This window comes from Rhinoraja longicauda, chromosome 6 (assembly GCF_053455715.1).
Source record: "Rhinoraja longicauda isolate Sanriku21f chromosome 6, sRhiLon1.1, whole genome shotgun sequence".
Lineage (NCBI taxonomy): Eukaryota > Metazoa > Chordata > Chondrichthyes > Rajiformes > Arhynchobatidae > Rhinoraja > Rhinoraja longicauda.
In genome coordinates this window covers 2,315,717-2,330,615 of record NC_135958.1, presented here as the reverse complement: position 1 = coordinate 2,330,615, position 14,899 = coordinate 2,315,717, and the positions used below count along the sequence as shown (strand labels likewise).

At 46.7% G+C, this 14,899-nt stretch overlaps 1 protein-coding gene across 6 annotated transcripts in view; it reads left to right on the top strand.

Annotated features, from left to right (window-relative positions):
- ripor1 (RHO family interacting cell polarization regulator 1) overlaps positions 1-14,899 on the top strand; it is a 206,915-nt gene that overhangs the window by 185,513 nt on the left and 6,503 nt on the right. For 5 of the 6 annotated variants that reach the window (XM_078400348.1, XM_078400347.1, XM_078400343.1 and 2 more), the window contains exons 14-18: positions 5,563-5,702; positions 7,682-7,856; positions 10,945-11,080; positions 11,767-11,925; positions 14,112-14,270. In XM_078400348.1, coding sequence (XP_078256474.1) covers positions 5,563-5,702; positions 7,682-7,856; positions 10,945-11,080; positions 11,767-11,925; positions 14,112-14,270 — 769 coding nt within the window. The remainder of the gene's footprint in view (positions 1-5,562; positions 5,703-7,681; positions 7,857-10,944; positions 11,081-11,766; positions 11,926-14,111; positions 14,271-14,899) is intronic. The other variant, XM_078400349.1, reaches the window with a different exon arrangement.

Below are 14,899 nucleotides of genomic sequence, written 5' to 3'. Positions count from 1 at the left end.
GAGATGTATATGCAGAAACAGGGAGGAGACCAAGGCATGGTGTTGTTCAAAGACATGAATAGTAATAACTTTAAAACGGAGCTGTTAGCAGACTGGGAGTCAGAGCAGGTCAATGAGCACAAGGGCGATCGATGGGTGAACTGGACCAGTGTCAAAGAGCAAGCATGAAGCAGAGTTTTGGATGCTTTGATTCTGGTATTGAAAATGAGAGGCAGCTGGGGAGAGGGAGAGTGTACTTTAGTTAAACGATACGGTGTGGAAACAGGTCCTTTGGCCCACTGTTTCCACGCTGACCATGAGTCACCCAGCACCGAGCCTTGCGGTACCCCACTAGTCACTGCCTGCCATCCTGAAAGGGACCCATTTACCCCCACTCTTTGCTTTCTGTCTGCCAACCAATTTCCTATCCATGTCAGTACCCCACCTCCAATACCATGTGCTGTAATTTTGCCCACCAATCTCCTATGTGGGACCATCTCGAAGGCTTTCTGAAAGTCGAGGTACACCACATCCACCGGCTCTCCCCTGTCCATTTTCCTAGTTACATCCTCAAAAAATCCCAGAAGATTAGTCAAGCATGTTTTCCCCTTTGTAAAACCATGCTGACTCGGAACAATCCTGTTACTACTATCCAAATGCTCCGCAATTTCGTCTTTTATAATTGACTTCAGCATCTTCCCCACCACTGATGTCAGACTAACTGCTCCTGCCCCATGCCTCTGTAATCCCCTTTGGTATACTGTAATACTGACACTTCCGATTTTCCCTTCTCCCTCTCAATTTGTAGATTAAAACATCATATTGTGATCACTGCATCCTAATGGCTCTTTTACCTTGGGTTCCCTTATCAAATCAGGTTCATTACACAACACTAAATCCAGAATTGCCTTCTCCCTGGTAGGCTCCAGTACAAGCTGTTCTAAGAATCCATCTCGGAGACACTCCACAAACTCCCTTTCCTGGGGTCCAGTACCTACCTGATTTTCCCAGTCTACCTGCACGTTGAAATCTCCCATGACCACCGTAGCATTACATTTTCGACATGCCAATTTTAGCTCTTGATTCAACTTGCACCCTATGTCGAGGCTACTGTTTGGGGGCCTGTAGATGACTCCCATTAGGGTCGTTTTACCCTTACAATTTCTCATTTCTATCCATACTAATTCTACATCTCCTGATTCTATGTCACCCCTTGCAAGGGACTGAATATCATTCCTTAACAACAGAGCGACCCCACCCCCTCTGCCCACCTGTCTGTCTTTTCGATAGGTCGTATACCCCTGAATATTCTGTTCCCAGCCCTTGTCCTCTTGTAGCCATGTCTCTGTAATTCCCACAACATCATACTTGCCAATGTCTAACTGAGCCTCAAGCTCATCCACTTTATTTTTTATACTTCGCGCATTTAAATACAACACTTTAACCGGTATTCACCTCCCCTCTCACACCGGTCGGTCACCATTGGCCCTGACCCTACTATCTTATCCCATCTAGAACTTTCCTTCTAGAGTCCTTTGCAATTTCTCCTGTATTCGCCTCCCCTTTAACTCCATCTTCATATTCTCAATTTGTCAACCCCTCCCCCCCACTACTTAGTTTAAATCCACACGTGTAACACTAGCAAACCTGCCTGCCTGAATGTTGGTCCCCCTTCTGTTAAGGTGTAACCCGTCCCTTTTGTACAGGTCACCCCTACCCCAGAAGAGATCCCAGTGGTCTAGAAATCTATATCCCTGCTCCCTGCACCAGCCCCTAAGCCATACTTTCATATCCCCGATCTCTCTGTTCCTGCCCTCACCAGCACGAGGTACAGGTAACAGTCCAGAGATAACCACCTTTGACGTCCTAGTTCTCAGTCTTCTTCCTAACTCTCTAAACTCACGTTGCAGTATCTCCTTCCTCTTCCTCCCGATGTCGTTCGTGCCCACGTGCACAACTACTTCCGGTTGATCGCCTTCTCTCGTTAGGATGTTCTGAAGCCGCTCCGTGATGTCTTGAACCCTGGCACCAGGGTGGCAACAGACCATCCTCGAGTCCCGCCTGCTGCCACAGAATCTACTGTCCGTACCTCGGACAATGGAGTCACCCACTACTATGGATCTTCCAGACTTCGGTCTCCCAGATCAGGTCTCCTTGCCTGGGTTAGAGCCGCCAACTTGTCCGCCGCTCGGACTGGAAGCGTCTTCTGCCCCGACAGCTCCAAGAGGGTGTACCTGTTTGCAATAGGCACAGTCACTGGGGTCTCCTGTAGTCCACGTTCACTCCCCCTTGAAACAGTCTCCCACCTTCGCTCGACCTGGACCCTGGGTGATCGATGGGCGGCGTGCAATCGGTGGGCCGAAGGGCCTGTTTCCATGCTATATCTCTAAACTAATCCTGTGACTTTAGTAATATTCCAGAGAAAATACTTAGAGTTAGTTAGTTGGATCAATTCAGGCACATCTGATCCCTGAGAAGCACCCACACATTCCATTGGTGTGGAAGGCTGTGAATAGACCAGGTACTCTGGGCAAATAGATTGGAAGTCTGAAACCACCACGGCAAGGGTCTCGACTCGAAACGTCACCCATTCCTTCTCTCCAGAGATGCTGCCTGACCTGCTGAGTTACTCCAACACGTTGTGTCTACAGCAAACAGGCTGATACATATCAATAGACAATAGACAATAGGTGCAGGAGTAGGCCATTCAGCCCTTCGAGCAAGCACCGCCATTCAATGCGATCATGGCTGATCACTCTCAATCAGTACCCCGTTCCTGCCTTCTCCCCATACCCCCTCACTCCGCTATCCTTAAGAGCTCTATCCAGCTCTCTCTTGAAAGCATCCAACGAACTGGCCTCCACTGCCTTCTGAGGCAGAGAATTCCACACCTTCACCACTCTGACTGAAAAAGTTCTTCCTCATCTCCGTTCTAAATGGCCTACCCCTTATTCTTAAACTGTGGCCCCTTGTTCTGGACTCCCCCAACATTGGGAACATGTTTCCTGCCTCTAATGTGTCCAATCCCCTAATTATCTTATATGTTTCAATAAGATCCCCCCTCATCCTTCTAAATTCCAGTGTATACAAGCCTAATTGCTCCAGCCTTTCAACATACGACAGTCCCGCCATTCCGGGAATTAACCTAGTGAACCTACGCTGCACGCCCTCAATAGCAAGAATATCCTTCCTCAAATTTGGAGACCAAAACTGCACACAGTACTCCAGGTGCGGTCTCACCAGGGCCCGGTACAACTGTAGAAGGACCTCTTTGCTCCTATACTCAACTCCTCTTGTTATGAAGGCCAACATTCCATTGGCTTTCTTCACTGCCTGCTGTACCTGCATGCTTCCTTTCAGTGACTGATGCACTAGGACACCCAGATCTCGTTGAACATCCCCTCTTCCTAACTTGACACCATTCAAATAATAATCTGCCTTTCTATTCTTACTTCCAAAGTGAATAACCTCACACTTATCTACATTAAACTGCATCTGCCATGTATCATCCGCCCACTCACACAACCTGTCCAAGTTACCCTGCAGCCTTATTGCATCTTCCTCACAATTCACACTACCCCCCAGCTTAGTATCATCTGCAAATTTGCTAATGGTACTTTTAATCCCTTCATCTAAGTCATTAATGTATATCGTAAATAGCTGGGGTCCCAGCACCGAGCCTTGCGGTACCCCACTGGTCACTGCCTGCCATTCTGAAAGGGACCCATTTATCCCCACTCTTTGCTTTCTATCTGTCAACCAATTTTCTATCCATGTCAGTACCATGTCTATCCATGGAGTCCAGGTAGCCAGTTCAATTTTTCCCTCCTTTATCTCTTCCCTCTTCCTCCCCTCCTCCCTCCCACCTCCTAATTCTTTGTGAGTTCTTAGGGGATGGAGAAGAGAGTATGGAGGTTTCCCCATCCCACTCCATCTGCCATGACTCCCTGCTCCCTCTCCCTATCTTTACTCCTGGTAAAGTCTTTGCCATCGAGTCACAGTGGTTTTAATCTGCTAGTTATCTGTGAAACTCCAGATGCTAGTTTGTTGCCAGTTAGCAATTTAACTGCTATAGTCTTTCTGTAACCTTCAGTTGTCCCATAAAGCACCTGCATGTTCCCCATTCCCATAGGAAGACAGTGGCAGGGTTGCACAAAGGTGATCTTCTCGAGTAACCTGTCTCTGAGAGCACAGGCTGCAAGTTACGCTGCGGAGGCCATTGCAGTCATATCAAGAGATCACCAGCACTATCCCACACACCAGGGACTAGTTATAACTTACAGAAGGCAATTAACCTGCACTTCTTTGGAACGCGGGAGGAAACTGGAGCACCTGGAGAAAACCCACACCATCACAGGGAGAACGTACAAACTCCACACAGACAGCACCCGTAGTCAGGATAGTCTGGCGCTGTAGGGCAGTAGCTCCACCACTGAGCCACCGTACTGCCCAGGGATATTTGGCAAGGAGCAAACAGCAAACTGATTTTGTGATCCTGAGCAGCCTGTTGCTTTTTTCCGTCCTTTTTGCATTGTTGCTTTGTAGTGGCCTATCATCATGTACTGTATATCCTGTTCATAAGTGTCCCTGCTTTGATACATTTTCAACTCATCATGATTACAACCTACATTTTCTTTGTGTCTGTAAGAATCAATTTCTTCACAGTTGAAAAGCTGTTTTGTGACAGTGAACTTTCTTCTGGAAGTAAGAGCGACTTCCTCAAAAGTTTGGAGAAAGAAAGGGGGAAATTGAGTTTTCGGAGCCCATTTTTTGCGTGTGAACGGCTGAGTCTAGCACCATAGCCCCACCTGCTGGCAGCACCTTGTATCACTGGTAGGGAGGGAGGATGCAGCAGTCTCAGTCATGTTACAGACCAACGGAGAGTGAAGCAAGAGGCACCAACAGAATGACTAACAAAGCACTGCAGGTACACCAGTCTACCTGAACTAGCATCCCTGGAGAACCTCGCCTATCCATGTTCTCCAAAGATGCTGCCTGACCCGCTGAGTTACTCCAGCACTCTGCCTTGTGGAGGGAGCATGAAGTGTAGATGGCATCAGTGGAAGTGAGGCTGGTTTGCATGGTGGTCTGGGCTGCGTCCACAACTCTCGGCCATTTCTTGCGGTCTTGGATGGAGCTACCCAACTAGAAGGACCAAGAGAAACAAAATTATGGGAGCCAGTTGTTGATGGATGGTTCAGTTGCCTGATGACTTTCTGGGAAGAAACTGTCCTGGTAATGTCTTAGCAATTCAATCATCACCTGATTGAGTTTGGAAATCTTCGCACTGCTTTAAAGGTTGTGCTTCTCTGGGCCAATTCTTTTGTAAGGTGTTAATGAGTAGAAAGTGTTGGTGTTCTGGCTTCCATCAGATCACGGCTGACGTGACTGTAATTTCAACTCCATTATCCTGTCTTGTCTTTCACCGCCTTGTTTCTCCAAATCAAAAGTAATTATTTCTGAAAAATATTTGGAGAATTCCAAAGACTTATGATCCTCTGAAATAAAAAGTCTCTGCCTTGGTCGCACGAAATGCCAGTGTGTGTTCCTTTTGCTGAACAGCGGCTGTTGTGTGTTTTGCAGCAGAGGCGGGGTGTGAACAGAAGCAGAGCCTCGAGCTTCAGCCTGACGGTCGAACACGCACTGGAGAGCTTTGACTTCCTCAACACGAGCGACATGGAGGACTCGGAGTTCTCAGATGATGAGGCTGAGAAGACTGGAAGGTACGGCCCACTTCTGTGAATTTTTAGAGTTTAGTTTCGAGACACGTGGAACAGGCCCTTTGGCCCACCGAGTCCACGCCAGCCTTTGATCACCAATTCTGTTTTATCCCACCTTCTCATTTACTCTTGGGGCAATTTGCAACGGTCAATTAACCTACAACCCCACACGTCTTTGGGATGTGGGAAGAAACCGTAGCACCCAGAGAAAACCTACAAGGTCACGGGGAGAACGTGCAAACTCCACACAAACAGTATCGAAGGTCAAGGTCGAACCTGAGCCTTCGGCACTGAGAGGCAGCAGCTGTGCCAGTTACACCACTGTGCCACGATGTTGCAAACGTGCTGGATATCATTGCTTCACTACAATATTGGCCCAGGGGGCTGAATCCTACAGGGAAGTGCTGGTTGTTCCACACCAATCAGCCAGAAATGTGCAGTGACGGTGTCAACATGTTTGAGGTTCTCAGCTTCTCCAAACGTCCCTGTTGCACATTGCCACTGGTTTTGTTGTGGAGTGCAGGTGCACAGTGTGAACAGTGCAGATCCCTGGCTGTCAGTTGGGAGATGCAGCTTCTGATGAACACCCCCACACATTGGAGTCATGTTTAGTTTAATTTAGTTTAGAGATACTGCACGGAAACATGCCCTCTCGGCCCACCGAGTCCATGCCAACCAGTGATCCCCGTACACTAGGACCATCCTACACACTCAGGACAATTTACAATCTTTACCAAAGCCAATTAACTGACAAACTTGTACATTTTTGGAGTGTGGGAGAAAACCAGAGCACCCAGAGAAAACTCACGTGGTCACGGGGAGAACGTACAAAGTCCGTATAGTCAGGATCGAACCCGGGTCTCTGGCGCAGTAAGGCAGCAACTCTACCGCTGCGCCACCGTGCCGATTTTCTTCTAACATCTAGAGATGCACCCATCCACACAATCAATCAACCATCAACCCGCTTCCTACTCCCCATGAATACTGCTTTTCATCAACCCTCACCTGGGTCTTCACCAAACTCTCATTCCACCATCCCCAAGAACTTTTCTTTTGCTCTCCCATTTTCTTTTTTTGGAATTCCTTCCCTGAACATACATTCCTCAGATTGCCCCTTAAATCCTATTTCTTTGATGAAGTCACCACACGTGACATCTCCTGCTTTGGCCTGGTGGCAGGTCCACATCTTATTGGATGTAGGACATTCGCCTCATTGAAAGATCTGTGCAAGACATGGCACCCTAGGAGACCTTGTGTTAAGATGTCCTTGACTTGGAAAGATCAAAAGCAGATAACTGCAGCTGCTGGATATACCCAGCAGGTCAGGCAGCACCTAAGGAGAGATCAGCCTGAGAGTCATCAGGCCACTGGCCTTCCATCAAAGTATCAATCTGAAGTGTTGACACAAACAGAATGCTGGAAGAACTCAGACAGCAGCATCTGTGGGAAGAGAAAGCAGTTTACACCGAAGATAGACACAAAGTGCTGGAGTAACTCAATGGGTCAGGCAGCATCTCTGGGGAAAAGGATGGGTGACGTTTCGGATCGGAAACCTTCTTCAGACCCTTTCTCCAGAGATACTGCCTGACCCTTTGTGATCATCTTCGGTATAAACCAGCATCTGCAGTTCCTTTCTACACAACACTTCAGATCAAGGACCCTCCCTCAGGATTGGTGATCCAATGAAGATCCCTGACCCGAAATGTGAACTACTTTTATTTCCACGGATGCTGCTTGACTAACTGAATTCTTCCAGCAATTCTGGTTTTGCCTCAAATCTCAGCAGGTGCAGTTTTGTGTACTTTCAGAGCTGTAAAGTTAACACTTTCTCTCTCCAGAGATGCTGCCTGACCTGTTGTGTATCTTCAGCATTTTGTGTTTCTGTTGTGAAACGGTCAGCCTGCCGGTCCTGAGCAGACGCTGGATTGCACCAGCCAGCATTGTGGGTACTGAGGTGACTTTGGCTTTGCTCCTCTTGACAGGCCTGGCGGCAGTGGGCGTGGGCGAGGGCTTCCCACCGGACTCAGCGAGGCACTGACGGAGGATACAGGAGTCGGCAGCGGCTCGGAAGGAAGTCCGGTTCCAATGACAACGGGGAATGAGTACTTGGACCAGGTGCTCACCCTGCACGTGAACAACTGCAACAAGCTTCTGCTGGTAACATTCTCACCTTGTTTGGGGTGTGGGTGGTGGTTGAGAGTTTGACATGCCTTGCATAGCTTTTATTTGGCAGGCCATGCATAGTTCTCATTGTTTTCCCAGCCGGTGCTGCACAATGCCACTCAACGTATTCATTAAGTAGTGTAGCTGTCTATACGATCTGCTACAGAAGCAGTTTAACCCTGCCTTTAGGGGTTGTGGAAGGAACAATACCTGTAACAAACCTGCCCAAAGTTTATGGATTGATCCGCAAGAACATCCTCTGGCTGCTCGTGCTTAACTTTAAATGGTTGCCACAGATCTTTATCTTTACAACGAGTAGGTGGAACAATTTAATGCTGTCCACCAAATTAAATCGCACAAATTTAAAATGATTAAAGGGCGTTTGGGTGTGTTTTCCTTCTCCTATGGGAAGTATGCACAAGAGGGTGCAGAATTACTGCATTGAATTAACATTACCTGGGCCACGTGTCTGAATCCAGTGGAGCCAAGCCAAGTGCCTGTCAGTGGTGAGGGGCGTGCGAAGATTGCTGTACGATATCCACAGTCATCAGCAATTTATAAGCAAGCTATTCGGCAACAGTAAAGTTCTTCATTATTCAATATCATTGGTTTAGATACAGGGCGGAAACATTCCTTTCAGCCCACAAGAGTCTGCGCCGACCAGCGATCCATATACTCGGCACTATCCTACACACTAAGGACAATTTACTATTTTTTTTACCGAAGCCAAATGAACCTATAAGCCTGTAGGTTTTTGGAGTGTAGGAGGAAACCGGAGCATCTGGGGAAAGCCCACACCATCACAGGGAGAACCTAAAAACTCCGTACAGACAGCACCCATAGTCAGAATGGAACCCGGGTCTCTGGCGCTGTAAGGCAGCAACTCTACCGCTGCGCCAAAATGATTTTGAATACATTCTCCAACTTGGAACTGATTGTTCTGCAGTATTCACTTTAGCCTGCAGGTGGCACTGGTGGACAACAATAGATGGCACTAAAATCGCTCTGGTCCTCCGTGTTTTTGCTGGGAGAGCTAGATTGTCAATTGGAACCACTTCTGAAGGACACTCACTGTGAATGGGGATATCCTCAACTCCACAGTGGTCTTTGCTTCTGTCATTTTAGCTATGCACTGGCACTGGCAACTTTCTGAACTTCTGCTGGGGTGTCAGTGGAACCTGTGCCAGGTTAAACCATGAGACATAGGGGCTGAATTAAGCCATTCAACCCATCGAGTCTGCTCCGCCATTCAATCATGGCTGGCACATGTTCAGCCATTCCATTTAAGGCAATGGAGAACGATGGCTGCAAAGGAGTTTGCACTTTCTCCCCGTGACCTGTCCCCGGGTTTCTCCCACACTCCAAAGACGTACAGATTTGTAGCTTAATTGGCTTGGTAAATTTGTAAATTGTCCCTATTGTGTGTGTAGGATAATGTTAGTGTGCGGGGATCGCTGGTAGGCACGAACCCGTTGGGCCGAAGGGCCTGCTTCCGTGCTGTATCTCTAAACTAAACTGAAAGTGAGTTTCAAGTACTTTACAAGATTTGAATTGAATTAAATAATACCATGATTTGTTCTGGCCTTTTTGCATTCCAGTATATGATTTGCAGATGGGTGGATAAAGGCCTAAGATGTCAGGGAGAGGCAGACGTGCTCTGGATGGGTTAGCAGCGGCATGGCTTAGTTGACTGTCAATGCATTTCATCGTTCAGCAATTGCTGTTCACTGTGGGAAGGGCATGTGTTGCACAGGGCCTTGGTGATGGGAAGCTGCCTTTGGAAACCTGTTTCTGGTTAGCCTGGCTTGGCGAACAGCTCATAACTTGCCGTGACATGCAACTGTGTTATCCAGTGCAGCAGTTCAAATGGTGCTGCAGAAAGGAAGAGAACGCTGAATGTTGAGTTTATTATGTAGAATCGAGAAGCTTTCATTAGCTGATTTTAGAATCAAAGTAAGTTTGGAATGGAAAGATGTGCCTGAAGTGTTCTGAATTGGGGAAACTGAGTGAAGTAAGGGGATAAGTGTTGCGGAAAAATATGCGCACATCAACGACAAACTCTACATGCAAATCTGCCAGCTCCCTTGGGGGTTGACAAGAACTTTATCAGTCACCAGAAACGACTGCTCGGTTTACACAGCCTGCTTTAGTCTGACAATCACAGAGGGATGCAGCAAGGAAACGGGGTCTTGGGTGCCAATCCACCCCAACCATCAACTTCACTAATCCTACACTCATCCCATTTTTGTGTGCGGTACTCCTGGACCTTTACCTATTATTTACCTTTCCACCTCTGCACTTTTTCCCTGGACTCTATTATTTGTATTAGCTGTCTGAACCTAAGGCTCAATCACACTCGAGAAAATTAATACTGGAAATCAAGAGCAGAGTAACTTTTAATTAGAGTTGGCAGGGTTAAGTACTTAGTTAATTTGATCTCTCTTCAGACTGGGAATCACTTAGTGTTCAATCTGTTTTCTGAATATAAACAACTATTACAGATTTTCAACATTTCTAATTCCGTTTATTTTGCTCTCTTTGTTTTTGTTTTCTTTGTGATACAGTTTCTCTCGACCTTTTATTTCTCTACCTGGTTTGATCGAATTTCCTCGGTGCTTTGTCTGTTAGTTGCCATCAGTCTTGTTGATGGAGATGCTGCTGTCTGTGACTGAAATGATCCCCGCGTTACAAAAGTGACTACACTTTGAAAGTACTTTATTAACTGTGAAGCACTGGGGGTATACAGATTTGAAAAATGCAATCTAAATAATGCACATTGTGTCCTTATTTTACAATTTCAGCCACTGAAAGCCAAATGTATAGTTTATGTAAGTTTGACCAATATGGCTTCCTCGGTTTGAGAAATAGCATTTCTGGTTTATATTCTCCCACCCGAAATTAAAATGACTGTGAGTTATTTTTGCTTATTGTAATGTTAATTGATCTGATGCTTTCTTGTCTTTTATCAAATGCACTAGTTTAGAAGTAGAGAAAACCAACACCAACTGGTTACCTGGTGCTGGTCAGGCTGGTCATGTGGGGTATTGTTAACCTGTAACCACCTTAATATTTCACCTTGCAGCAACTGGGTATCTACGGACCGCTACGATGTCGAGAGATCTATGCACTGGACAAGCTTTTGAGAGAAGCCCGCACTCTAGAAGTGATCTCTAGACTCAGCAAGGACAAATCCGGGTACATAAGCACTGCCGAAGAGGGTGAGTGAGATATTTCAAAGAATTGCTTTTTAGAAAAGCCTTGGCTCTTTGGAATCTTCCTATTCCATCCAACCCGCCCTTCTTTACAGTTCATCTCACCCATCCCTAATTGGATCAGCCAAGTCCAGGTGATGAACTGTTGTCCTTTCTCACTTGAGCCTTGATGACCTGTGGTATCAGGGACTGAGGTTTGTGAAGAGAGTCTGCAGAAGGAAGCATGCATCCTTGTCATGGCTCATCCTGTGCTCGGACCCTCTGATTTATGGGCTGTTCCCAAGAGCACATTAAAGAGACTGACATCAAGTACTGCTGGAAGACCATCAACTCAGTGAAAGACTCTCTTTGGTTTGCCCGAAACGTATTGGTCTCCCAGCACAGCCAGATGTCCATCAGGTAATGTTGCCGACTGGCCCGCTCCAGACTGCAGGAGTACTTGCTGAGGGACGCACTGAAGCTTGGTGCAGCCAGGTGTCCCGCCCCCTCCCCTGACATCAGTCTGAAGAAGGGTCTCGACCCAAAACATCACCCATTCCTTCTCACCAGAGATGCTGCCTGACCCGCTGAGTTACTCCAGCATTTTGTGTTGACCTTGGCTTTACGTTTTGTTGCTTTTTGTTCTAAAATAATAGTGAGAGCTGAAGTTGTTCATGGCATTCTTGTTCTGTTTGTGATCTATTTCCATTCAGTCATGCCACTGCTGAAAGATAAAACAGTCTTCTCCTTCTGGACACACTGCGCTGAGAGCCCGAACCTCTACAGCACCACGGTGGAGAGGGTCCTGGAGAAGCTCAACCTGAGCTTTGGGAGCAGAGTGAATGAGCAGTACTCGGGACCAGCCGAAACAGGTGGGTGGTCTCGCTCAACATCTGTGCCAGCATCTGTATGAGGAGTAAGAAATGTCAAGACAAAGCTTTTAAATAAAGCACCACTTAAGGCCGGCACGGTGGCGCAGCGGTAGAGTTGCTGCCTTACAGCAAATGCAGCGCCGGAGACCCGGGTTCCATCCCGATTACAGGCGCTGTCTGTACGGAGTTTGTACGTTCTCCCCGTGACCTGCGTGGGTTTTCTCCCAGATCTTCAGTTTCCTCCCACACTCCAAAGACGTGCAGGTTTGTAGGTTAATTGGCTTGGTAAATGTAAAAATTGTCCCTAGTGGGTGTAGGATAGTGTTAATGTGCGGGGATCGCTGGGCGCCGCAGACTCGGTGGGCCGAAGGGCCTGTTTCCACGCTATATCTCTAAAACTAAACTAAACTAAATAAAATGTTCACATAGCATTATCAGTGTTTGCGGAATAGGTGTTGGGTGATAGCAGGCTGTGGAGCAGAAGACATTGAGCAAAGGACAAGAACAAAGGTGGGATGGAGGTTAATGTTCCACAGGGACTGGTGGGGAACAGTTCACAAATTGCCACAGAGTGCTGGAGTAACTCAGCATGTAAGGCAGCGGCATCCCTGGGCAACATGGATACGCCATGTTTCGGGTTGGGACCATTCGGGTCTGAAGAAGGGTCCTGACCTGAAACGTCATCCATCCATGTTCTCCACGGATGCTGCCTGACCCGCTTAGTTAGTCTAACAATTTGTGCCCTTTTTTGTAAACCAACATCTGCAGTTTCTACAGTTCAAACTGGAATCGTACTGCAGTTTCAAGAGTTGCAAATGGCACAAAGCAAAGATTCTGCTCACTCAACATGAAACCCTCTTATTTATTTCCTCTACTGATATGAAAGGTCCATGATCCGATGAAATGATAACTACTCCTCTCCAGAAACATTGCCTGACCGTCTGAACATTTCCAACTTATTCATTTTTTATACCAAACTACAGAATCATGGTTATCATTAAATAGTGTGGCAAAATAAATCAATCACAATCATACTTTATTAGCCAAGTATGTTTTGCAACATATGAGGAATGTCATTTGCATACAGTCATAACAATAAAAAGCAACAGGACACACAAAATGCATTTTAACATGAACATCCCCCACAGTGACTCCTCCACATTCCTCACTGTGATGGAAGGTGAAAAAAGTTCCATCTCTCCCTTCTTTGTCCTCCAGCGGTCGGGGGCCTCTAACGTTCCGTTTACGGGACGATCTTGACTCCTGTAGCTGACGGCGAGCCTTCCTCATCAGGGCGATCAAGCTCCTGCATCGGGGATGGGGGGGGGATCTCTGCATCATCCGGGTGATCTACCCCGGGTCGGGACCAGTCAAACCTCGTGCAGCTTGGAGCTCCCGACCGGTCTCAACCCGAGACTGCGAGCTCTGCGATGTTGAAGTCCACAGGCCGCGTTGGAGTGTCGATCCCAGGCAAGGGATCACACGCTCGGATGGTAAGTCCACGCCCTACGGGGGGGCTCAAAGCCAGTCCCAGGCAAGACCTCCAACTCCACGATGTTAGGCCGCAGAGCGGCAAGGTAAGAGATTGAAAAAAAGTTTCACCCGACCCCCTCCCCCACCCCCACATAAAACAAACCAGAGAACATTAACACAGACTTTTAAAACTTACCAAAAATAACAACAAAGTTCTAAAAGGACAGACAGACTGTAGTCGAGGCAGCTATCGTGCTGGCGGTTAAAAAAAGGCAGCATAATCGCAAAATAGTCTTGATACCGGCAAACTTTAGTGAGGTGGAGCATTGTGTTCAAAAGTATAGATCTTTATGATCATGCAATAGTTTGGTGGAGATGATGCAGAGAGATTAACACGTAACAAAGGAAGAGAATCTGCTCTGCAAAATCAGTCCGAGGCATCACGGATTTAGATACTTTACTTCATGATGCACTCAGCCATATTTCTGCAATTAAATGGGGCTCTCAGTTTGGACAATTTATTGCTCTCTTAAAACTGAGTTAAATTCTTGGTTGTGAACTTAAATGTAAAGTGGTTGGTGTAGAATTAGATTGATCTTGCGTTTTAGTTTTGATTCTACCAACTGTGGGGGATGCTAGAGTTGGTATTACTTACTTTACAGGCAGCCTTCAATAATTCCTTCACTATGAATCATTTTAATCTCCTGTTGCAGTTTTTGTCAAGCTAGTGGAAAGGATCTTGGACCGGACGTTGCCAAAACGTGCGCGGAGTGGAGGTGTGGAACTGCTGACGATCTTCCAGTACTTGGGTCACATCGAGGAACAGAATGTGCCCTCCTTACCCTCCTACATCATGGAGTTGGCAGAGGAAGGTACTTTGTTGCTTTTCATATGACAAAATAGCATTTAATGGACTTTGCACAGCAGCCTCTGTAACCACAGCTCTTGTTAACAATGCCTCTCCTCCCTAGAGCGTCTGATAGCGCAGAAACTGGCAATCTAACCCATCCAGTCCATGTTCACCATCAACCACTCACCTACAATGCAGGGGACTTCCATGTTCTGGAGGGGTGGGATTGTGTAAAGAGAGCAGTCTGCATTGCAATTTTCCGTAATGTGAAACCGCATCATCGGCACGTGTCAATAAGTGACCTTGCTGTTGATGTGCCTTGTTGTGTTATGTTATTTTATGTTATGTTAAATGTTTTTGTATGTTATTTGAAAAGCAATAAAAATAATATTTTAATCAATAAATAAACAAGTGCGGGTTGAATAAATGGACTCAACCCTTCCGAGGTCATCTGTTGCCGGCCCTGTTTTGTTCTGGCCGTCCCTATCTTTCAGTCTGAAAAAGGGTTCCGACCCTGAAACGTCACCTATTCCTTTTCTCCAGCGATGCGGCCTGACCCGCTGAGTTACGCCAGCATTTGGTGTCTACTTGAAAATAATTGTTTAATTATTCACGTCATTCCTCACAAATTAAGTGAGAGTAATTTTTTTT